Source organism: Copadichromis virginalis, linkage group LG6 (assembly GCF_057382275.1).
Source record: "Copadichromis virginalis isolate Kocher_CV1m ecotype Utaka linkage group LG6, C_Virginalis_male_GT1.1, whole genome shotgun sequence".
In the NCBI taxonomy this organism is placed as follows: domain Eukaryota; kingdom Metazoa; phylum Chordata; class Actinopteri; order Cichliformes; family Cichlidae; genus Copadichromis; species Copadichromis virginalis.
The window spans coordinates 24,838,308-24,863,672 of record NC_140623.1 but is presented as its reverse complement, the minus strand read 5'-3'; the positions used below and the strand labels follow the sequence as shown (position 1 = coordinate 24,863,672).

At 42.6% G+C, this 25,365-nt stretch overlaps 2 protein-coding genes across 5 annotated transcripts; both read right to left on the bottom strand.

Annotated features, from left to right (window-relative positions):
* Positions 1–6,430: 6,430 nt before the first annotated feature.
* Positions 6,431–15,508, bottom strand: LOC146707854 (uncharacterized). Of its 4 annotated transcripts, none has more exons than XM_085459415.1 (7): positions 15,423–15,508; positions 9,245–9,441; positions 9,022–9,130; positions 8,328–8,745; positions 7,771–7,930; positions 7,059–7,194; positions 6,431–6,884 (listed from the first exon to the last, which is right to left on the bottom strand). In XM_085459415.1, the coding sequence occupies exons 2-7, from the start codon at positions 9,438–9,440 to the stop codon at positions 6,737–6,739; spliced, it is 1,167 nt and encodes a 388-aa protein (XP_085315541.1). In that variant the 5' UTR covers position 9,441; positions 15,423–15,508; the 3' UTR covers positions 6,431–6,736. The 4 variants fall into 4 exon arrangements, with proteins under 4 accessions (XP_085315541.1, XP_085315542.1, XP_085315540.1 ...); XM_085459416.1 differs by lacking the exon at positions 15,423–15,508 and having other exon boundaries at positions 6,431–6,656; positions 6,831–6,884; positions 9,245–9,500; XM_085459414.1 differs by lacking the exon at positions 15,423–15,508 and having other exon boundaries at positions 9,245–9,500.
* Positions 9,468–10,609, bottom strand: LOC146707855 (uncharacterized). The gene has a single exon (XM_085459419.1). It carries the CDS (start codon positions 10,602–10,604, stop codon positions 9,468–9,470), a length of 1,137 nt encoding a protein of 378 aa, XP_085315545.1. The 5' UTR covers positions 10,605–10,609.
* Positions 15,509–25,365: the final 9,857 nt, after the last annotated feature.

Genomic DNA, 25,365 nt, shown 5'->3' with positions numbered 1-25,365 from the left:
ACACTGCACATCACTCTGAACACACTCTGTCAAATATGGTGGTGGCAGCATCATGCTCTGGGGGGACTTCTCTTCAGCAGGGACAGGGAAGCTGGTGAGAGTTGATGGGAAGATGGATGGAGCCAAATACAGGGCAATCTTGGAAGAAAACCTGTTGGAGTCTGCAAAAGACTTGAGACTGGGGCGGAGGTTCACCTTCCAGCAGGACAACGACCCTAAACATAAAGCCAGGGCAACAATGGAATGGTTTAAAACAAAACACATCCATGTGTTAGAATGGCCCAGTCAAAGTCCAGATCTAAATCCAATCGAGAATCTGTGGCAAGATCTGACAACTGCTGTTCACAAACGCTGTCCATCTAATCTGACTGAGCTGGAGCTGTTTTGCAAAGAAGAATGGGAAAGGATTTCAGTCTGTAGATGTGCAAAGCTGGTAGAGACATACCCTAAAAGACTGGCAGCTGTAATTGCAGCAAAAGGTGGTTCTACAAAGTATTGACTCAGGGGGCTGAATATTTACGCACACATTTATTAAAAAAATGTTTGGAATCATGTATGATTTTCGTTCCACTTCTCTCGTGTACACCACTTTGTATTGGTCTTTCACGTGGAATTCCAATAAAATTGATTCATGTTTGTGGCTGTAATGTGACAACATGTGGAAAAGTTCAAGGGGCCCGAATACTTTTGCAAGCCACTGTAGGTTCCCAGTTAATATTTATATTGCGGTTGCTGCCTTCTCCTGTTGTGAGCTTATTTTGCTCGCTATTTGCTCTGTGTAATATCCAAACACATAATTACCTCTCACTGCATTTGGAAAGATTTTGGCAAAATCCCATTGCAACCTCCATTAAATGTGCTGATGCATCAGTGCACATTCTCACAGATCTAAGATATCGTCAAGCATTATCAATTCAGTCAAACCTCTTATATTTACAGTCACTGAAGCATCTATTGGTTTTGTTTCATAGATAAAATTGAAAAGATAAGATTAACGGTCACAGCCTCTCTTCCTTGGGTGTTGCACTGACTCACCTTCAACTGGTTCTGTAAGGTATTTTCGTCTGAGCTGAGGGACATTGTGCAAGAAAATCCCCTTTTGCCCCTGTGATGCTGGGTCTTCTCATATCATACGGGATAGTGTAGATGCTAGTTTCAATCAAGTATCTGAAGAAGGTCAGCCTTTAAACAAAATAAATAAAAACCCACACCATCCTATCTCTAAATTACCACACATGTGAAAAATAATGGAAAAAGTTGTCATGTCACTACTGCTGCTTTCATGAACTCAAATGAGATACTATTACTGTCACATCCGCAGTGGCAGATGAGGGGAGGTTGGAAGTAGCACCCAAGATGCAAGCACTGACTTTGATGAGAGTGAGCTGTATTGTGACGGTGATAGAACAAACAGCAAAGGAGGTGGCAAGTGCTGACCTAAGATTAACTAAACTGGAAAAACTAACACAAGCAGACCTGAAATGGAGACGCAGGGAGAATCAGGAAACCAACATAGGATGATGCAGGGAAATAACACAGATGAACCGGCAACAGGCAGGAGAACACACAGGGCTTAAATACACACAGCAGTAATCAAGGGACGAGAGACAAGAGGGGAACACACCTGGGAGAAATCAGAGCTGACGAGACAGGGGAAACGTAAACTGGACACACTCACATGAGACAGAGACCTTCAGAATAAAACAGGAAACTCACAGACACAGAGAACCAGACAAGACACTGAACTTACCAGATAGATTTACAAGCAGACAGTGTGACACCATGGACAGACAGAGGGAACACAGAGAAGTGGGAGCAGGCAGGCATAGATCAAAACCCTAACAAATGGCAAACCTTAACAAAAGATATAACAGAATAAACAAGAACATAGAATAATATAAAGAAAAACAAAACACTGAGTCATCAGACTCAGGACCATGATAATTACTATTTTAGTCAGACTTCAGAGGCATTGATGCCCCTAAAACAGCTTTGTTGAATGTGACCAATGATCTGTCATTTAAAATAGTTTCAGGAAGTTGTGAAGACTTGATTCTGTTGGACCTCAGTACTGCTTTTGATACTGTAGATGACAAGTCTTTTTTGTAATTCCCTGTGGTTTGTCTTGAAAATAATAACATTGGATGACTAATAACGTCTTCCAGTTAAACAGTGACAAACAATTTTTGCACCCTCCAGATCTCTTTCTCTGGAAATTGACCCTGTGCTCGAGAAAATGCTAACTTCCTGGTTTGAGACCGGGTGTGGGGTTGTACATTTCCAGTAGCTTTACTTTGCGGTCAATCGCTACTGCGAAGATATACTCCAAAATCATGTCCAAAACTCGAAAACGGAAAGATCGCGTTAAGTTACAAAGAGGAGAAGGTGGGAACACTCACCACTGTTGCGTCATAAAAAATCTAATGATCAATTTTGACGTTTAAAGAGTTTAGATCGATCAGTTGTTTACATCACTCAACACAAGCAGTACTGCATTACTGCATGCAGAAGACACATCGTCCACATTCAGAAGCACATCTCTGTATAGTGACTGGTCTTATGATTTAAACAGGAAAATGTTCAGCATTCAAACTACAGGACAAGAATAGTCAAACCAGATGTTTCCCCCATTATGTCGAGATCAGCTAGTCAAGTACACACCTACACAGCATGTTAACAAACCGTGAAAAAAGCCACACAAAAATGAGTGATTGCTGGTAACGGTTTCTATACATTAGTATGTACGAAGGGTATGTTGTGACTTACCTTAAAAATTACAGTGGTCCCTCGCTAATAACGCGGTTCACCTTTCACCTCGCTGTTTCGCAGATTTTTTAGTGCAAGTTTGCATGCTTATTTTTTCTTACGTCACATTGTGTCCTGCGTCCTGATCGCTGCAGACGATCTCATCCGTGCCGTCTCTCCTGTACAGTACAGAATCGCTGCATCGATCACTAGCAGTGTGACTCTGAAGTGCAGTACTGTATGTCCACGATGCCCACGAAACGTTTTGCACCGTCAAAAAATAAAATTGGCTACTTGATTTCACCTATCGCTGGTTATTTTTAAAACATAACACCCGCGATAAACGAGGGACAGCTGAGAAATATAACATTTGAATCCATTTTCTCTTTTGCCCTGAGGCGCGGGGAAAAAATATCGACAAGTCGATGAACATCATTTACAGATATATTGTGTAAATGCCCAAGACATCTATAGAAATGTAAATCGCCGCTTAATTCATTCATTTGCTTAACTTGTTTTGGACCATAAACAGGGCGCAAATAGGACACCGGAAACAAAGCTCCCCACAGGAGTTTCCGCACCGGAAGTAGCATATGCTAACGTGCACATAGTCAATTTAGGTAAATTCACCTCATATTTAAAGTCTTCAGTTGATCCAAAAAAAACTCCTATATTGACTTCATTTCATTGGCTCCCTGTTAAATCCAGAATTGAATTCAAAATCCTCACATACAATTTCTGGAATAATCAGGCTCCATCTTATCTTACTGACCTTATAGTACCATATCACCCCATTAGAGCAGCTCGCCTCTGAACTGCAGGCTTACTTGTTGTTCCCAGAGTATTTAAAAGTAGAATGGTTGGCAGAGCCTTCGGTTTTCCAGCCCATTTTTTATGGAACCAGCTTCCATGGGACACGTGGATCTACATCAAAATGATATTTGCGATGAAGGGGGAAAATGCGCTGGATCTTGTTTACACAAACATTCCCCGTGCTGCAGAGTTTGCGTGCTTCATTAACAAGCTGTATTGCCTGATCTTCAGTGTCAACACTTGCTAGTCAGAGTTCAATGAAGAAGTTGGTCTTGATGAACATGATGGTTTCTTCATCAAAACTTCCTTCTCCTTCAACTGCAAGATGCTTGAGGCCATAGTTGGCAAAACCTGGAGAAGATGCTGCTCCAAATAAGTGTACCTTCATCCCGTAGACAGTGAATGGAGTTTCAAGGTCACTGGTCTACCACCACAAGAACCATAGGTAATCGTGGTCACAAGCATGCACATGGAATTGGTAGAACGATATCACACATGAAAGTTCCCTGGGCCTCTTTGGAAGCGACACAAGACTCCGAGCAAGGTGTTTGTTAGCTCTGGACCAGTCAGGAGATGGTCATTTAGTGAAGTGCCTTGGAACTTGGCAGAGGCATCAAAGACGATACGAATCTTTCCAGGTTTTTGTGGATGATACACACCATGGTGTGGGATGTACTAAGCTGGGCCCTATTTCAGGAAGCCGGTTTAGTGCAAACTCTGAGTAAGTATACCCTGAGTTAATGAAAACTCTGGGTTTTCGGTTTCACAAAGCGAGTTTAGATTAATTCTGAGTGAGTTACTATGACGACACACTCCGTGAAGCTAACCTGCCCCCTAGCAGGTTTACTTCAACTAACCCTGACTTTCTCCGCCTCTTTGTCAGAAACCTGACTGTAGGAAGTGTCAGACATGGCGTGCTCCTTCCTTGAAGAGCCAGTAGATGTTGAAGCCCAAATTCTCCGCAGAGCTCTCCGCCGGGAGAGAGTGATTAGAGCGCGTTCGGACATTTTATCATTTCCTGATGATCTCCTGTGTGAACGTTACCGTTTTTCAGCACAATCTATAATTTATTTGAATAAAATCCTCAGGCCTAATATTGCTCATGTGACACATCACGGACATTCTCTCAGTTCTGTACATATTATTTGTATTGTACTTCGGTTTTTTGCAAACGGGAGCTTTCTGTATAATATTGGTGACGCTGAGCACGTTTCCAAGGCTACCGTCTGTCGGGCAGTCAGGAATGTTACAGTTGCACTGAAACGTCTCCTGTACTCGTTTGTGGTGTTCCCCGGTCATAGACCCACAAGATTTATCAAAGAGGGATTCCACAAAATTGCAGGTATCAGGATGAACGAAACTTAATTCATGATGTGGTGATACTTGAACTACTACTTAAATTTTACATTTATTCTCACGGTTCCCAGGCGTGATTGGCTGTATAGATGGCACTCACATTCCAATCATTGCTCCTTCAGTAAATGAAGGAGACTATGTGAACAGGAAGTCTTTCCACAGCATTAATGCACAGGTACATAGTTCCCTGTAGCATTTCAAACTAACAAATTATTTCATTATAGTAATGGATGCTAATTTGTGTTCTCTGCACTGTGAAGATCATATGTGATGCTGCCAACATTATCACAAATGTGGAAGCCAACTGCTCAGCCTCTGTGAGTGGTGGTGGTGGAGGACCCCCACCTGTTTTTCGGGCCTCCGCTTTTTTTTCCTGTTGGCTATAACGGGTCACATTTGAGCATACAGAGTAAGCAAATATGTACTTGTAATGTGCTCAGATAATTTCAATAAGTGCTTACAGAAAGAAAATTAATGTAGCCTCTAACTGCAATTGATTTACATCGGACAAACAGACCAAGCACTATGGCTCATAATACAATTACACCTTACCTGTTTGGACTATATTTTTATATTTCATTTTTACTTGCTGCCAGGAACGTTTGGGGCCTGTTGGGTTGCACCTGCGCTCACATCACGTCACAAAATAAAATGTATAAAATACAAAATAAAATAAAATATAATAAAATAACGTGTTAAATGGGTGGAAATCCCTAGATCAATGTTTAAATTAACACTCACGCATTGACTCTGTCGGCTATGTTTTGCCATGCATCCTCCCTTTCTTTTGCAGCTGAGGCTGTGTTACTTTTTTTCTGCGGAATTTGCATGTTATCGGCATATGCTGCCATCAGAATTTCGGCCTCAAGCGCTGTAAAATACATTGACCGCGCCTTCTTTCCCTCCGTCTCCATGGTGACTCGCTTAATCTGTGCTCCACTAATCAGGGCTTTATGTATCCTCGTGCGCGCGCTTAACTTCCCAGTCAACACACATACGTGGGGCCCAAATAGGGAGCATCAGGGCTAATATTTGGGGCCCACTTGGGAAACCCAACTGGGGTCCAGCTAATTTTGTCCTCAGTTTCCATGGTGGCCCCAAGTGTGTTTGCCCAGATGGGCTAATGACGGGCCCTGGATGGGCCCCAAATCAGGCCCAGCCAATAAACAAGTGTGGGACCCAGATGGGTAGAAGTGGGTCTGATAGTTGGGGCCCACTTGGGTTACCCACCTGGGACCCAGCTACTTTTGTCCTCAGTTTTCATGGTGGCCCCAAGTGTGTTTGCCCAGATGGGTTAATGACGGGCTCTGGATGGGCCCCAAATCAGGCCCAGCCAATAAACAAGTGTGGGACCAAGATGGGTAGAAGCGGGTCTGATATTTGGGGCCCACCTGGGTTACCCACCTGGGACCCAGCTACTTTTGTCCTCAGTTTCCATGGTGGCCCCAAGTGTGCTTGCCCAGATGGGATTTTGGATACTACAGTAAGCTAAAATTTAAATCACCTGTACAACAAAGTCAGTTTATCTTTTTTATTAATACTGATTAATATGACATTTTAACAGTATGCAGTATAACAGTAATTTTTTATATACTATACAAATTTTTTTTTTGTTTAGAGAACATGTTGACAAAAAAGGTCCCCAGTATACACAAAACAATAACAAATCAATATTATACAGTTTAAACGAAAAAGAAATGCACTGAAACACAGCTTCTCACTCATTCAGTGATCCATTGGTCCTGAAAAAAAAAAAGTGCATTTTTTCACAAATAACATCAGATTTGCAATACTACTGGAGTTGTTTTGAAAGTTGTGCTGATCAAGTTGTTTGACTGGCTGGAGTTCCTGGAGCTGATTGTGCAAAGAAGAATATTGCACAAACTGCTAAACATAACTGGAAATTGTTCACATACCGTAACACAGTGAGGAACCAAAAAACGGTTTCGTGAGAGCTGTCTTCAAGTATGCTGCAAACCAGAGAGAAATATGTGGTCATTCCTGGCAGCAGCCATCACCCTCCAGAACAACATGAGCTGATGCCCCCCCCCATAAAAAACCCAAACATAATTTCCCTCAATAATACAGTATTTGTAATTAATTTAATCTCCACAGTCTATCTAAACCGAGTCACTAAGGTATACCTCTCCTGCACGCGACACTGTGCCCTTGCCATGCGATTTCCTCCTCTATCTCTTGCACCAATAAACCACTTGGATGCTGCCTTTTCTGCCTCTTTTCTGGTAATCTGGCTTGTAAGAGCATTTTTTTTCAAGCTGCCTGTAAAGCACAGATATTGACCACAAGAAAGTGAGACTATATTACTGAATCTAAAGACACAGCTGTAATTCTCTTTTTTTGTTACATACTTATATTTATACTGTGACACGGCATAAGATCTCACATAAATGTAGAACCAAAGTATTAAAACCTTAAATCAGTGAGCTCGTTCAGTGAGAGACTGAGATTACCGAAAAGCACCACTGAACGACACAGGAAATCATTCCTGCCTGTGGCCATCTCCCTGTACAACGCATCCACTTAACACACTGTTTGCTGCTACAACTACACATGTTTCTTTTCCAAATATTTATTTATAAGTGACTTATGTATGTATGTATGTATGTATGTATGTATATGTATATATTGTACTATTCTTAGTTAGCGTATTGTCTGTCTTGTCTTAATGTTGGTTTAAAATGGAGCACTGTAACAAAAAATAATTTCCCCCAGGGATCAATAAAGTATTCTGATTCTGATTCTGATTCTGATAAATTGATTGGAAGACTGACTACAGCTGAAATGAGCATCTGTTATTCAAACATCAACAAAATATCTTACAACTAATGAGCTTACCATATAGCACTTCAAAAATCTTAAGCCCTCGAAATTCCCGCTTTCCATGGCGCCCAACGAAGTTATATTGCCTGGAAAGAGCATTGTCCATAATGAAGGCCATCATTCTTCTGGTGGCTTCATCAACAGTGCTCCCTCCGATCTCTGCCACAACAGCAACCTTAGGACACACAAGGACAATAATTTTACCGACAGTAGTACCATCAGTCACACCTAAAAGAAAACCTGCACAGCTACACAGTAATTAGGCTTAATAATTTTGATGCTATTTGATTGAGAAAGAGTTAAGTATCAAAGTCAAACACTGTCTGATGTAAATGCAAAGAGCTAAATGACTGATCCACCAAAAGTAATTTCTTAAGGTTTGGCGTGGCACAACTTGTAAAGTACAACTTATTTTATTTTCAAAAACAGCAACTTTTGTGGAGCTCACCTTCCGCCACTTCATTGCACTGACCATGTTTGAACAAACACCAACTTTCCTTAATCATAACTGCTAGCATAAAACGCAGATTGAGGCATTAATCAATTATTGTCATTACATCATTATTATTTACCACTTCTTTCAGGAAGACAGGGTCTATCAGTTTTTGTTCCAGTGCTTCCACGTCTGCGACTGTCCGGAGAGGAAAAACAGCACCCTCGGGTAATACTGCAGCAACTGGTCCATCACGTTGTTTGAGGAGAGACTGTAGCATTCGACTGTGGATCCTCTGAGTCTCCTTAATGTCTTCCAGGAGGGTTAGAACACGTACAAACATGCTGGTATTGGTGGCTTGTACAAGTTGTCTTGGAACTGGTTGTGAAACCACAGGTGAAGGAGTTGAGGGTGGTGGTAGCTGAACAAATGGATGAGTGACGTTCTGGTGGGGAGTTTCACTTGAATGTCTATTCTCCATTGCTGATGTTGATGAGGTCTCTGGCTGTTCCGCAGCGTTGTCCCAATCCTCATCCGAGCTTGACTGGATCACTGGCCTTAAAATGAATTTAAAAAAATATTAAAAAACCCCACAAACAATTTAGTTACTGGTTAGTCCTACAAACTAAAAACATTAATGTATAGTCCGGCATCAAAAGGAGTCTAAAACTGATTTTTAAAAGTCAAAAAGTTACAAAGTGCTATTTTAAGATCATATCTAAATCTGGTGAGCAGTAATGGTCTGCTAAAGATACTGTCAGCTTGTTTTTGTTTTTCTTATAATCACCACAATAAATTGTTGCTTTTAAGGCGTTTTAAAGAAACATAATTACCTCCTTTTCCGCTTCCCTTTTCCCAATCTGCTTCCAGAATCTGACTCAGTCTGCAGATCAGAGGTTGCTTCAGACCTCCGCAGTTTCACCCTGGCATTTTCATAGTTTTCTGTAAATTTTTGACATACATCAACAAAATGTTGTTAGTGAAATTACAGGGAAATTTTTTGTTCTGTCTTTAATGACAGAATATTTGGTAGCAATAAACAAAAATGCTTCTTACCAGCTTTCCCCAAGATGCGAACTCTGTACTGTGACCAGTTTGCATCTGGAGTAACTCCATCCTTTACAGCCTTATTGATATTGACTCTCCCTGGTGGCCAGAAACAAGAATCTTCCGCTGGTCCTGTAAACCACTTGCAAGGAATTATGGATACACCTCCACCATCCAGAAAATCAACAACTGCAAATGGATGCATGCTGGTGAGAAAGCAAAAAGAAGCCAACTAGTACAGCAGTGGCAATGCCACATATCCAGACTTCAGTGGCAAAAGCACCATTTTCTGTTTTAGTTCATCAAGTAATACAAGATTCATTTGTTTAGACAGATTTGAAACAAAGTAAATTCCAAGGCATGTTGAGTCCAATGGATAGCTGAAAAAGGCATTACAGTTTTCAAAGACCTGACACAGTGCTTTGACAACTTGGCAATCCTGTAAAATGTTTGCCACAATAAGAATTTTTCCCCCTACATTGAAACAGTTATCTCCCATGGAGCAAGAAACATATGTCTGTCCATCAGTGTATTTTCTGTACTGCTTAAAAGTTCCAAGATCACTTGTTATTGGTCCAGAGTTATGAGGCTGTTTAAGAGGAGAGGGAACAGACATCCTCTCTTTTCTTTTCTTCTGAATACTTTGCGTCTCATAGACGCGCTTGACAATTTGTTCCACAGGTTTATGAGGCCTCCGCACAATCTTTTTCAGTTTACCCAGGAAGGTTTCAAATGGGAAGCAGGAAATACTGTCCAAAGGTCCAAACTTTTTCGCATCTTCAGCTAGGTGTATTAAATTATGTACATTATAACCAACAAATTCAAGACCATAAATCGAACCAAAATCTTTCACAAACTGCTTTAAAACATCCTCTGCATAATCACAGTTCTCAATACACAAATCAGGACTAAGAAGAATTCTTATAGATACAGATAAAAGTATAAAGTGTCTATACATTTGGCTTGGTATATTATTAAATAAAACAACTGGGCCTGTGTAAAGCAAAAATTGTCTCAATTCAGTTGCTTTCCACATGCTAATTTCAAGGAGAGATCTTGGTTTCCTTGCAAAACTTTTAGGCAAATGTTGCCTGACAGAAACCATGAATGCTGAAATCACGGTTAGAATTTGCATAGACTGTCTGCATTTTCGGGGACCTTTTAACCAAAGATAAATAAGTTTTCGCATTACCCCCAGACACACAAGGTGCATATAGTCCAGCACAAAACCTGAGACTAGTCCCACACCCAACTCATTCAGAGGTGACACCCCAACCTGATGCTCTTTGTAGGCCATAGCACGAAAAGTCTCATCAGTCCTTTTCTCAGCAGAAATTTCAGGAAAACACAATCTCCTATTCACATACATGCCCTTTTGAGTTAGGGCTGAACGATTATGGAAAATAATCTAATTGCGATTTTTTGCCCCAATATTGCGATTGCGATGCGATATGCGATTATTTTTTTAAGGTATTTGTCTTCTGTATTATTAAACAAAGACAAGCAATACATCATATAGTATGGCCAATACTATATTACATTAATTTTAAACTGTTCTTTCCTGGAAGACAGACCTCTGTTATGATGACATGAGGTGATGCATGAATTGATGACTGACATTTTTATTTAACTTCTTCAATCACAACAGTATATTTGAACATACACAATAGTTTATTTTTAGCTTACAAACATCTGAGCATAAAGTGCTGGCAAGGAACCCTGGTGTAAACATTAAAATGAAAGTCAGTACAATGTGCAGATTGCAGAAATATACATAAAAAAAAATCAGTGGCTTTACCACACTCAGTTTTTCGACATCTGTGAACTACTAGACAGTCATTCAATTAAAAAATAATATTAAATAAATAAAACTAATAAATAAAAAATACACACATCTTACTGATCTCTGCAGTCAGTAACATTACACATAAAGTGCAAACATAATAGCAATTGTATAAACACACACACAAACACGCCTTTAAAGTTTAAAGGCGTGAAATTGGACGGTCTAGCCTTCTGATTAGCTAATCAGAAGGCTAGTTCTGATTAGCGTCACCGCTGTCTCGGTGGAGTTTAATAAACTCGGCCGTCTGCTTCTTGCTATCTAAAATATAACCAGACACTGGTGTAAATTCTCGACTGTCTCATACTTCTGTTTAATAAGTTTTCTGTTTGATGTTTAGTCAGCTGTGTGAAAACCAAGGAGGAACCCACCCGGGGGATTAATAAAGTTTTATTTTATCTAATCTAATAACTTTAATCTCAGCCAAACCGATTTACTCACGAACAAACAAAACACTGAAAAAAGCCCAACAATAACATTTTTAGGTTGTCTAAGTGACTTATATATTACGTTTAACCCGAGCAGCGAAACTCCGCGGTGATCTGAAAATGATGTGCCGGGAGTTGTGCCGTTCTCGGCCGCATCAGTAACCCTCGAGCTCCCGGCTAGCTGTCGAGCTGGTGGGTAGCAGACGCCTCTGAAAACGTCGAAGCACTTTTGCAAATATGGGATATCTTGATAAACCGAGCAGATATTTGATGTTTACACAACTACTTTCTCGCCTGAAAATATGTTAAAAGTTTATTTTGTGACCCAGAAAGATTAGTATGAGTAATTTTAAAACTTAGTAGCGGCCGCCATTGCTGGAAACTGGAGTTTGGCTGGGCCGCGCTATGAATTCTGGGATATGGTAGTAATTTGGACAGCCTTCGGCGCGTCGCTGTGACGTAATCGGTCTACAAATGCGGCCTCAGGAGGATGCAGCCCATGAATTGTATAATATAATCGCAGTATAATCGCAGCCTTTGCGGTTAGAAAATTGCACTTGATCATGTCGCGATATTATCGCAAATGCGATATATCGTTCAGCCCTATTTTGAGTGCACCGCTCACACGCATAATAGCCAGTGTGTCCCTTCACACATTTAAGAAAAGCACGAGCAGGTGCATCAAAAATGAATGCATCTGGAGCAGCAACACTGAAATGGACACCATTATACTGAACTCCATCTTGTATAATTGCCCTTACATCTTGTACAAAGTCATTCAAGTACTCCTGTACATTAGAAGGTTTGGTTGTACCTGAGTATAACCCGATCACAAAAACATCACAATTTGGGATCTCCTTGATTCTACCCAGAATAGGCCACAGACTAACATTGTTGCTGCGGAATAAAGGTAGACCATCAACATTAATTCTAAGTGTTAGATTGTTTGTTAGTTTCTTTAAATCAAAATCTAAAAGCTCCAATGCTGCAACAATTGAATTCTTTAAACCAAAATGGTAGTATGATCCCCCAGCCACATTTATCACATTACATTTGCGGGCAGTTGACATCAATGTTCGAGCATCTAGTGGTACATTAAGACCTTTCTGTCTAAGAATTTTAAGAAGGGCAGACAAAGCATTATGTGACACATTGTATTCTGCAGCCCACTCTGCAAGTCCTTTTGTATCATCTGGTGTGTCTGAAAAAGCATCAGAATCGAAACAGTCATCGTCCAGATCAAATTCATTAAACTCAGACACCCCACTTTCAGAGTCTTCAGGAAACACGTCAAAGTCCAAAGCATCATAAAAAATGTCTGCAGATTGTTCATTTTGTGAACTGACTCCAGCATGTTCATCGCAATCATGGTACTCTTCCACAAGGGGTTTATTCTCAAAAGAATCTGAGAAAAAAAATTAAGTCCTGATGATGATCTAACTCATTCTGCTGTGAAACGAGACGTAAATGTTCAACAACTTTCGCAGCTATTTTTCTTCTCTTTGTCCTCTCAGATTGCTCCATTGCTTTCTGAAAGATAAAATGTATAAAAATGATAAAATGTAGTATTTTTCAGTCACCTGGGTAACAGCTTGGATAGGTTACACTAACTACATCAACAGGTCCTTACTCAGAAATATTATTGGGGCCTGACAACTATCCAAAGCACATTTACATGTTATTAATCGTGGTTAATAAAGCCATTTTCTTAAATTTCATTCACTTTAGCATTTGGCTGTCACTTGTGTATTAGAAATATAGGAACAAAGATGTAAACACAAAGCGCGGAACCGATGCATCAAAATGTGTGAGATGTCAGCTTTTTCGCCGAGGGCAGGTACACTGACACTCCGTCAGGGCTGAAAGCCGACAGCTCACTAATTCTGATGATGCAGGTTTCATCACTCTCCAACCAAAATTAACTGAACCAGCAGCAAAAGAAGATCCAAACTACGCTTCATATTTGATAAATACTGTCATTAATTCCCTCTTGCTGTCTTGTTTTCACCACAATTTAAAAAAAAAAAGAAAAAAAAAGAAAAATCACACTTCCTGCACAGCTCTCTCGTAGTGTACTTCGAGAAAAGTTTCCCCATCTGAAATCTGTTTTCCACATTATTCCCTTGCTTATTATACATCAGTGTACGGTTGTGCTTAGCGCTGTTGTCAGTTGTTTTTTTGTGCCAAATTATGCCAAATTGCAAAAAACTCAGCTTGTTCTCTAATAAAACCTCTAATAAAACCTCTAATAAAACCTCTGTAACTTTGCTCTGCTTTACTTCAGCAGCATCAGGTAATGTTCATATATTGATTCATGGTTTTCTTCAGTTTTTGTTCAACTGCAGAATATTTCTAAGGTTATCTGATTTAAAAAGCCACTCCAGGAAAATCTCCTTCATGTTTTTCTGTGTTTTATCCTCAGTTACTTTGGCATAAAGACATCTGCTGTGATGCTTACACCAGCCTTAAAAGCTGTTGTATTACAATAAAAGACCCTGACATCGCTTTATAAAGTAACAATTCTAATTGTTACAAACTCAAAAAAAGATTCCTACTAGTATATTTCTGGCATGAATCAAATTTTGAATATAAATGAATTTTGAAATATACACTGCTTCTTATGTCAAAGTCTGTAAAAATAAAGAAAGAGATAAACCACACATAACCCTTGCTACTATTCACTCCACTGTCCAACAGCAAAATCAAACCAATATACAGATATTAATAACATATTAATGTAATAGTGTGACTATGCAATTTATAAGTAGCCATAGTCAGCCAAGTCATAATCAAAACAACAAACATCTCAAGTTTTGAGATCATTGCAAACCCTCCTGGCCAATAACCACACAAGCTGTCCATGAAGGAAGGTTGATAAAGGAGCATGCACAAAATTCAAACAAATTTAAGCCATAATGAAACAAATTAAAATAACAGTGCACATGCACAAATCAGGCACCAGACAAACACTTAAAGATCACAGATCTTTAGAACCACATCCAAAGAGCAATTGCTTTTCTTTTTTATAAATAAATAAATGTGTAGATTCTAGCCAAATATACATTACAAAAGGAAAAAAGGAGGGCCACAGCAATCATAGTAAAAGGAGTTGGCACTGTGGCCCTAACAAGACCGATCAGTTCTGCTTAAATAATCAGTTTCCCTCATGTACAGAGCTTGCACAACAGTGAGAGGCAGATTCTAGAGTCAGTACACTATTTCTGATTAAGTTCTCACTAAAACAACTACACACATAAAGTTGCATGAATGTGTATGAAATGTGTATGAAAAAAAAAACCCAAACAAATCAAGAACACCTATATTTTATTTGCTTTTTCTGGAAAAATGAAAACAATGGCAAGAAAAATGATGATGTCTTCTACAGAAATAGAGTGCTCACTGATCTGCCTCTCTGACTGCTGTGCATGCTCCTGACACAGGGGCAAAAGCTGGGGACTAGTTGCTCATGGCCATGGCCTACCCTCATCACTTAGCGGTGAGGAATGAAGCTGATAAAGACAACACCAAAGCAATTTTGGTTGCTCTGATAGTGAAAATACCCTCCCATATTCCTCTTAAAAAATTAGAACTTCGTTAAATTGGTCTAATACAGTCCTTTATTAATACTAATCATAGAGAAAAACCAAGATAACGTTTAAGTACAACTTGATGTTAAGTACACGCAGTAATTAATTTTGGTGCTAGTTAAGCAGTATACAGGACACCAGAAAATGCTTTCAAACTGTGAAAATTGGCTAAATCCAACATTACGTAAAAATTTCAACTAGCTTAGCATTGCTTGAGTGCTAGGAAAAAGTTTGCCAGCACTTGTGCCATTCATTACTTTGCAGCATCATAACTTTGTAAACATTTCATTTATACTTAGGGATTCAAATTAAGTCAAAAAAGTTCTTACCCTTACTGCAGATAAGTTCATAGCTCAAAGATGCACTTAATCCAAAAATTGTCAGCTTAACTGTCAGCTTTGTCCAAGGGCGCGAAATGAAGAATGTTCCAGAATGGGGGGGGGACGGGTTCAAGAAAACCTCGTGATATTTCATGAAATAACGCGAGATTTCAAAAAGGGTTAACCCTAACCCTCCTACATGGAGTGAAATTTTTTTCCCACTCAAATGTAAAACCATTTATTTTATTTTATTAAGCGTCTTACAATTTTAAGTCATATCTGTTCTTTGTGTTTCACTTATATTAATATATTTTATATGTATATTTTGTTATTAATTAAATATACATATGCTGCCTGTGGCATAATTTATTATCAGTTATTTCATCTTAATTCATGTTTATACTTACACATGACTAATAATTATACTTAACTAAGGTCATTAAACTCAGTTGCCTGTTCATGCAACTTCCCATATGTTACCCATATGGTGCCCATAGAACATAGCCCATCTGGGCTGGCTCAGGTGGGTCCTACCTGGCTAACCCAGGTGGGTCCCAGATTGGATGCCCATTGTAAGCCCATCCCCACTTGGAACCCCCATAGCCCATGTGGGGCCCACATACTGGTGTTTACTGGGTTGGGGTTAAAGCAACTCCACGTTGACTGAACTAATTGTTATCAGCCTTTCTGAAACCGAATATTCTGAGTTGGACAGTTCGGGGTTACTCAACCCCGAGTATCGTTTTTCACTCTGAGTTTTCTAAACCGGCTTCCTGAAATAGGGCTCTGGTGTCTTGACAATGTGTTGCTCTGGGACCTTTTCAGCATCTCCATGGGCTAGGATCTCATCCATGAATTTCTTATAGTCCATGTAGTACTACTTGTTCTTCTTGAGCCTTTTTTCTAAACATTTGAGACGATGAATAGCACATGCCTTGTTGTTCAGCAGGTTAGGCCTTTCACTCTTGAATGGGAGTGGCATCTCAAAATGACCATCCTCCTTGTGCCTAATGGCAGTCTTATCTTTGTTAAAAATTTGAGATCTTCTTGAGAGACCTTTGTATCTTCTGCTGTTTCTCAACAAAGTCAGACTCCAACATCTTTAGGACCTCTGTGGAAGAGATCATTTCCTTTATTTGAGTTATGTAGACATAGTGAACCTTGTTGGTGAGGTTTGAAGAGGGCTGAATGTCAGGCACCACTTCCTTCACAATGACTTGGTGACTTACTTCGAAGGCATGTCCATAATCGAGACATGGATTTCCATAACCCACAATACTCCATCCCAGATCAGTTCTTTGTGCGAACGGCTGATTTTCCTTTCCAGACACAACCTCACAAGAAACAAGTGCTTGGGGGCAGTTTTACCCAATCAGCAGACCAACATCACAGCTTTGAAGTGGAGCGATCTCACTTGCAATGCATTTGAGATGAGGCCATGTCTGAATGTGATCTCGGTTTGCAGGTATACAATCTCTGGCATATGTTACTGGTAGGGAAATGGTCTTGAGTAGCACCCTCTGACTTGTAGACCTGAGAGCTTGCAACAGGACACAACTGTGTTTCTTGAAGACATGGTAGTGAACTTTAGCTGAGTCGATTCACCTTTGATATGCAGAGCTTGTGCAGTTTCTTCAAGAATAAAGGTTGTATCGCTCTGTGTATCAAGGAGTGCGTATGTAACCGGTTTCTGCTTCATCCCGCTGCAACAGTTCGGCCCAAACAGACTCCTCGACTCTGCGTTGTGTAGTGTTTTTAAAAAGACAAGGAGTCTCTGATCGTTCGTTGCCACTTTATTTCCTGAATTGAAACAACGGTGTATTATCAGTGCACAGGCTCGCCATACACCACTCCGCACAGCACACTCTCGTATGGCTACGGCAGACTGGCAGTGATTACTGCAGCAATATTACAATTTCTAATATACAATAAAATAACAGCAACAACAAATGATGTACCTGAATGGAAACAACGGTGTATTATCAGTGCACAGGCTCGCCATACACCACTCCGCACAGCACACTACGGCAGAACATCTCATTAGCATTCCGCTTTAGCATACAGTTTCACACATTAATAAACAAATGAAAAGTACATAAAACTGGTGTTGGACATGTGTCCACTAAGCACTTATTACACTCGGTGCTCGTCAGCTAATCAAACATGTTTATGTGTCTGTACTACTTAGCTATATCGTGTGCGGAACAATACAACTCACCTCTCGTATGGCTACGGCAGACTGGCAGCGATTACTGCAGCCAGCCTCACCTAACCAGCCACACCGAGAGGGGGGCGCTGTTTCCCCATTACACTGATATTTGTGGCAAGTGGAATAATACCACATAAACACTGTTACATTCCCCCCCTGCTGAATTCCACTTGCAAACTCAAATAAACAAACACCACAAACAAACAAAAAACACCCTTAAAAAAAAAAATCAGGTACACCACAGTCACCATAACACAAACAGAGGACAAAAACCCAATAATCCTCAAAAAAAAAGAACAAGATAAAAAAAAAAAATCCAATAGCTAATCCACAGCTATCAGCATGTGATAAATCTGTTCAGTAATACCAGGTCGTACAGTCACAAAGAAAATTCAGTCAGAGGACTATCCCCAAAGGAAGTAGAAGAAGAAGTTGGCCAGACCCCTTCCAAAAAAGAACAAAATATGCCAGTTACATATTTCATCACATCATAACTGTACGCCACTCCGACACAGAAAAATCAACGACAAATAATCAGTTTCAATTCTAAAGATCAAAGTCCCACTTCAACAACAATAGAATCAACTCACAGTTATCAACAATATTTAAACTTTAACAGGTCTCTGATGCATCATTTCAATCAACCTGGAAACAGGCTTAAGTAACCGTCCCACTCTCGATCTAGCACGGGTCCCCACCATCCTGCTAACATCAATCGGGTCTGCGTTGGGTGGAACAACTGTGGTTGAGACATGACCCTCAATCGTAGCTTCATTGTCCTGGTCACTGTCAGTAATGGCTGCCAACTCCGAAACAGAGGAGGCTGCAACTGGGGCCACAGACATAAGCAGGTCAGAATGTTGACCACCAGAGGTGGACAAACAGAGACTGCAGCGTGTTGTGCGCTGTGCTGAGAAGGTGATTGGCTGCAGACTCCCATCTCTGCAGGACCTGTACACCTCCAGGACACTGCGGCGTGCAGCCCGGATCTCAGCTGACCCTTCTCACCCTGGACACAGTCTGTTTGACCTGCTCCCCTCAGGCAGGAGGCTCCGGTCCATTCGCACCAGAACCTCTCACCACAAGAACAGTTCCCCTCTGCTGTTGGACACATGAACAATAACCACATGACTGTCCCCGCCACTAACACATGACCCTACGCTGTGTCACTGCATCATTTCATGTCTGGCACTGATCACCACCTGCACTCATGTATATATCTTTCTACGTAGCACTCTTAATTCTTATTCTCATGTATATATCATGCACATATCTTTCTTTCTACATAGTACTTTAATTCTTATTGTTTGCACTGAAGCACCGCAGCAAATTCCTAATGTTGTAAACCTCAACATCTGGCAATAAACCCATTCTGATTCTGATTCTGATTCTGATCTACCTGCTCCTTAGTGTCAACAAGGGGGACACTGGTACAGGCAAGCTCTCGATCCACCATGCTGCCTTCTGGTTGAGTAACCTCTGTCCTCAGCGAGTCGCTGGACACTGCAGACGGTAAGTCAGACACCCAAGCTCTCGTCCTGTATTCAGCCGTGCCCACTGATGAGTTGCAGACAGCTTCTCCGTCGCATCCAACCATCAGCGAGCCAGACTCAGAAAGCTCATCTCCATCATCCTGAACTGAAATACCACTGAGAGGGAGGAAGTTCACTGGCATTATCAGGTTGCGATGCACAACTTTCACTTCCCCTGTGGAATCATCCATCAGCTTAAAGGTGTGACTCTCATCATTTTTGTCAAAAACTGTATAGACAACACTCTCCCAGCGATCAGCAAGTTTTCTTTTGCCACGTCCCTTTTTGTTGGCCAAAAGGACGTGATCACCAATCGCTACTGGGGCTCCCCGCACTTTCCGGTTGTAGAGGTCCGTGTGATGCTTCAAATTTTTGCGTGCCACCTCCTGCGCCAAATCCATGGCCTCTTTGAGGTCCCTCCTCAATGTCTGGACATATCGATCATAGTTCATGAGGTCTTGGTGCTCAATAACAGAGCCAAAGATCACATCAATCGGCAGTCTTGGCACTCTGCCAAACATCAGCAGAAATGGCGCATAGCCAGTTGTCTCATGGACTGTGCAGTTATAGGCGAATGTGAGAGCTTTCAGTGCCTCAGGCCACCTTTGCTTGGCTCTTGGGGGTAATGCACGAATCATGTTGCCCAAGGTACGGTTCATCCTCTCGCAGGAGCCGTTTCCCATTGGATGGTATGGGGTCGTGTGAGACTTCTGGACACCTGCCACATTCAATAGCTCGGCAATGAGCACACTCTCAAAATTAGCTCCTTGATCCGAGTGAAGGCGTTTCGGAAAGCCGTAGATGCAGAAGTAGTTATGCCAGAGTTGGTGTGCCACCGCCTTAGCAGACTGATTGGGGCATAGAAAGGCCTGAGCCATCTTAGTAAAGTGGTCTGTGACCACAAGCACATTCAGTGATTTGTTCGCCGAATCCTCTGCAGACCAAAAATCTATGCAGACCAGTTCAAGAGGCTCTGATGTTCTGATATTCTCCAAAGGTGCTCTCGCTCAGGCGACTTGCTAACAACACACCTTCTGCAGCACCGTACATACTCTGACACATGTTTGGCCATACCAGGCCAGTAGAATCTATGCCTGGCCAGATAAAGTGTTCGTTGTTGTCCCTGGTGACCGGCTTCATCATGGACGCCTTTCAGTACAGCGAGCCGCAAGGTTGGCAGAACAACATACAGATAAATCTTTGTCTTTGAGACGGGCTTCTTGGAGACTCGATACAGCACACCATCCCTCACAGTTAACTTGTCCCAAGCCCTTAGAAATCTCTTCGTATCAACCGGTTCACTTGCCCGCTCCCTCCTCGAGGGTCTCCGTCCCCTTTCCACATAGGAGATCACTCTGCACAGCACATCATCACGCCGCTGGTGTCCCACTAGGTCATCACGCAAGAAGGGTTCAGAGTCAGACTGGTTTGGCGTAAGCACAGTCTGAGAGCATTGGGGCAGAAGGAGAGCATGTGGCCACACCCTGGACTCATGTTCACTATGGGCCTGGAAGACAGCTCCCACCTCAGAAGATATCAGCATTCCTGTCTGTGCAACAGCCGTGCACTGCGAAACAACAGGCTGGTCATTGCTTGAGGCCTTATCAGCTGAGTGAACAGTCCATCTGAAGGCCTCCTGAACCCCACCAGTGGCGACTGCCTCTGCTTCTGCCAGAAGTTCCTTATATGGAACTCTTATCAAACGGTGTGAGGCCCTGGGGTGCACGAAGGGCTCCCTGCTCAGCGCGTCAGCAACCACATTTTTAGGACCAGGAATGTACTTTATGTCAAACTTGAAAGGCGCTAGCTTTGCGATCCACCTCTGCTCACATGCATCCAGTCTTGGCTTAGAAAGCATGTAAGTGAGAGGGTTATTATCCGTCCATACGGTAAACTGATGACCCCTCAACCAGTGATGGAACTTGTCGCACACCGCCCACTTCAATGCAAAGAACTCCAGCCTATGCGCTGGGTACTTGGACTGTGCATGATTGAGTGTCTTACTGGCAAAGGCAACAACACGGCACCAAGGCCACTGCTGGAGGCATCAACAGAGAGCAAAAAGGGCTCCTCAAAATTAGGATGGGCCAGGAGCACTCGATCCAACAAGGCCTGCTTCAGCTCATTGAAAGCTGCCCTGCATTCATCCGTCCAGTCCTCCTCACACAGCTTTGTACGCACCAGCCGGTGCTTTCGCCGTGAACCACAAGGGACTTTATCCCCAGATGTCAGCCGAAACAGAGGTTTTGCGATGGATGAGCAGTTCTCAATAAATTGTTGGTAGAACATTACCATCCCCAAAAATGAGCGGACCTTCTGTTGGGATGGGACACTCGAACCCTCTTCCATAAGGTCTGCCTCTGCAAGGGATGTAATGGATGCTATTTTGTCAGGGTCTGACTGTATCCCATCAGCATTTACAATGTGCCCCAGGAATTTCACAGACTGTCTCAGAAAATGGCACTTCTTTGGAGCCAACTTAAGGTTGTGAACCTGGAGTCTCTGGAACACCATATGCAAGCGCTCCAGTGCCAATTCTTCTGTCGGGGCAAAAACCAGAACATCGTCAAGATAACACAGCACACTGAGGAAGTTCTGATCCCCAAAAATGCCTAGCATCATCCTCATGAAGGTGGCCGGACTGTTGCACAGTCCTTGTGGCATACGATTATATTCGTACAACCCAAATGGAGACGTAAATGCCGTGTACTTACGGTCCTCCTCATGCACCTCCACATTATAATAACCCGAAGTCAAGTCCATTGTGGAGAACAATCCGTTCCCTCCCAAAGCAGCCAGTGCGTCAGTCGGATGCGGGAGTGGGTGAACATCTTTGACAGTTCTAGCATTAAGCCAGCGAAAGTCGTTACAGATTCTCAACTCACCGGACTAGTTCCAAACTAAGACCAGGGGTGATGCAAACTCACTGCAAGACTTCCGAATTATTTCCTGTTCCTCCATGTCATTCAAAGCCTGTCTTAGTTTTTCATAATGAGTCGGCGGCACACGTCGGCATGGCAACCGGAATGGCTTGTCGTCCACAACTCGAATTCGATGTAGGCAGCCTTGCCACAATCCAGCTTGTCTCTCGAGAAGATAGACTCAAACTGGGCTATGAGGCCAACCAGTTTTTCTTTGCCAGCCGGCGAAACTGCACATGAATCAATGTCGATATCAGACAGCCCCAGATTTTGCAGCACTGCATGTAGGGGGCTACAACCACTTGTCACCTCCTGTGAGGGTGAAACATCTGGCAAAGTGGAAACATCAGTGACTAGACTCTGCTCATCATGGCACCAAGCTGAGCCAGTAGACCGTTGCATGTTCTGTTGCAAGTAGGAGCCAGTGGGGCTGAAGTTCTCCACTGCTGTACAGGGGGACACGTCAGCCAACTTCATGTTCCGTTTCAGTGTTATCGGCTTGTCAAAGGGGTTCAGCACTTTCACAGGGAGCCACCCATCACTGTTTAGATGCGCTACAGTTCTCCCAACCATAACTGACCTCGGTCCAGACTTTGACCCGGTGGGCTCTACAACGACAGCACTGCCCACTTCCCCATTATTCATTAGCTGCAGCCTGCCCCAAACAAGGTGTTCTGTCAAAGGCTCTAATGTTACAGCTCTCTTTAGCTTGACAGTTCTGATCTTATCACCAACATGCCCTGGGGCCACCACTCCTGACATTGAACTCAGCAGATTTTTATTAAGCTGTTCTTCCGCACTCAGAGTCTTGCTGCATTCCTCTCCTAAATGTCCCTCTTCCCTCAGGTGATTACCCAGATACCTCATTAGGTTACTGCCCAAAATGAGGTCCTCACTCTGCCCTGCAATCACCAACATTGGCACAACAACTTTACAGCCATATATCTCCACTGTAATGTCACACACACCTGATGGAACTGTCCTCGAACCACCACAGCCAATCAGGACGACATCCGTGGGTTGCAAGGTGGGGGTCTGCAGCACTGCATGATGTAATAGTTGGGGCATCATATTGGTGCTGAGGGTGCAGGCCATAGAGCCACTGTCAAGCATGGCTTTAACAGACACTTTGCCACCCAGGGTCACATTTTCATAGAACAGCTCATCATGCTGTTTTAGTCTGTGTGTGTTCTGAAGAATGGGTCTCCGGCCTAGCTGGCGCTCCTCACAAACAGTGTGTAATACAGATTCTAAATCATCAAAATCATCCTCTTTGGGGGCGATTTCAGGCCTAACACTTGCCCCCTCCACATGTAGGCCATCTAGTTTCCCAGCTGCTGGGTGGCTGATTCAGGCCCCCTCACTCTGACAGACACGGCCCTGGGGCATTGAGCCCGTGTGTGGTCGCCAGCATGGCAGATGAAACATAGCTGATGGGCTCTACAGTGGTGATATGTAGAATGTTCAGTGTCAACACAAATCACGCAAGGCACAATTTTGTGTGTTTGGTTCCGGGGAACCCTTACATCATCTTTAGCAGGCAGCTTTGCTTGTCGAAGCTGTCCCTCCAGGACTTTCTCTAACAGGGCTATCACATGATCAAGACGATCAGTAGGTGGTTTTGCATGAAGGTCGGTAAGTGATGCTGAGGTAGAGGTTGGTGATGGTGTAATACACTTACTGTTGCCTGTCGCCTGCTGCACATTAGGACTCACCTCCTGTTGCTGAAAACTCAAGGCTGTCATGGCTTGCTGTGTGGCAGGCAGGATGAGGACCCAAAATGCAAACTCACGGACTCAGGGGATAAACTCAAAATCACAGCTTTAATGCTGGAAGGCAGATCACAGGAAATACAAAACTTAAACTGGGAACAATAAACTAACACTCGGAGAGAGACACAGGGAAATCCACGCAGCATGAGGGAGAACGCGACACAGAACTGAGGGAGACGCAGACATAAATACACCGAGGGTTAACGAGGGAAGTGGGAGCACATGGGGAACACAGGTGACACTGATAATCATAACGAGACAGGGCGGGGTGAACATAACATGACGTATACAGGTGCGGGAGTCCCAAAGTAAAACAGGAAGTACAGAGGTTCAAACAGGAGGAGAGAGAGCACGGGGAGAACACAGACATAACGGGCTGGGGAAAACAGAATAAAACACAAGGAGAGACGAGGGCTCACAGATACACAGGGGCACACAGGAGGTAATCAAATAAGGATCATCATAACTAAATAATCCTAGGAACCAAGGCATGACTAGGGAATGAAATACAAAACATACAAAAACTGAGAATACTGGGCCCACATGGCCCGGGACCATGACAAAGGCACTGACTGCACTAAACTGAGGGGTGCACTTCCGGTCCTTGCCATGCTCCAGCAATTTCTCGTGCACATCAGCAACCGTCCACTGCTGCAGGGGCTTGCACTTGAAAATAAGAGACAGTTCTGAGTCTGGACAGTGGCGGATAAACATAGCAGTCAGCTCTTTTGTCAGATATGCAAAGGACTTATTTTGTCTCTTCAGACAGTCTTCAGTCACCTCCATGGCTCTGTTCAACCTGAGCCAGTAATCAAACGGTGTTTCACCTGAGTTGGGTAGTGTTGCATAAAAATCAGCTAAAGGCATGCTTGAACAGGCAGTGTCACTGAAGTGCTGCTTTAAGATCTCAAAAATGGGCTCTGGGCCCCTCTCAAGACACACCGATGGCTTACTACGTATGCCCACCTTGACTATTTCTCGTGCCCTCCCCAGCAGTTTACTTAGCACATCATCAGCTTGTTCAGCAACTGGTACCCCTCTTCTCTTAAAAAAAAGTCATCATCATTTCCTCCCATTCCTGAACACTGCATGTATCACAGCCATCCCCTCTAAAACACACAGGTTCTTTAACATCAGACTTTACAATCACATTCAATAGTGAGGGTTCAGATAACACATTGGCAGACCCAACAACACTGTTTCCCACTCCAGAGCCCAACCGAGATTCAAGACAAGAGGCAATGCTTTCCCCAATAGAAAACCCAATTTGCGTTGCAATCTCTGCATAAAGGTTCTCTTTTGTGGGACTGGTTTCTGATCTAGTATTTTGTAGATCATCACAGTTCCCAACAATAGGGTTTTCATTTAACTCAGCAAGGACAGGCTTAGGTGTGGAGGAAACTGGGGCTGTCAGCAACCTTGATCTGCCATATGAATGCAGAGGGGTAAAACCAACTGCCCCCCTTCCCCTGCCAAAACTGGGAAAATCTGCCATGGCTCAGCAATGTGTCCCTCCCT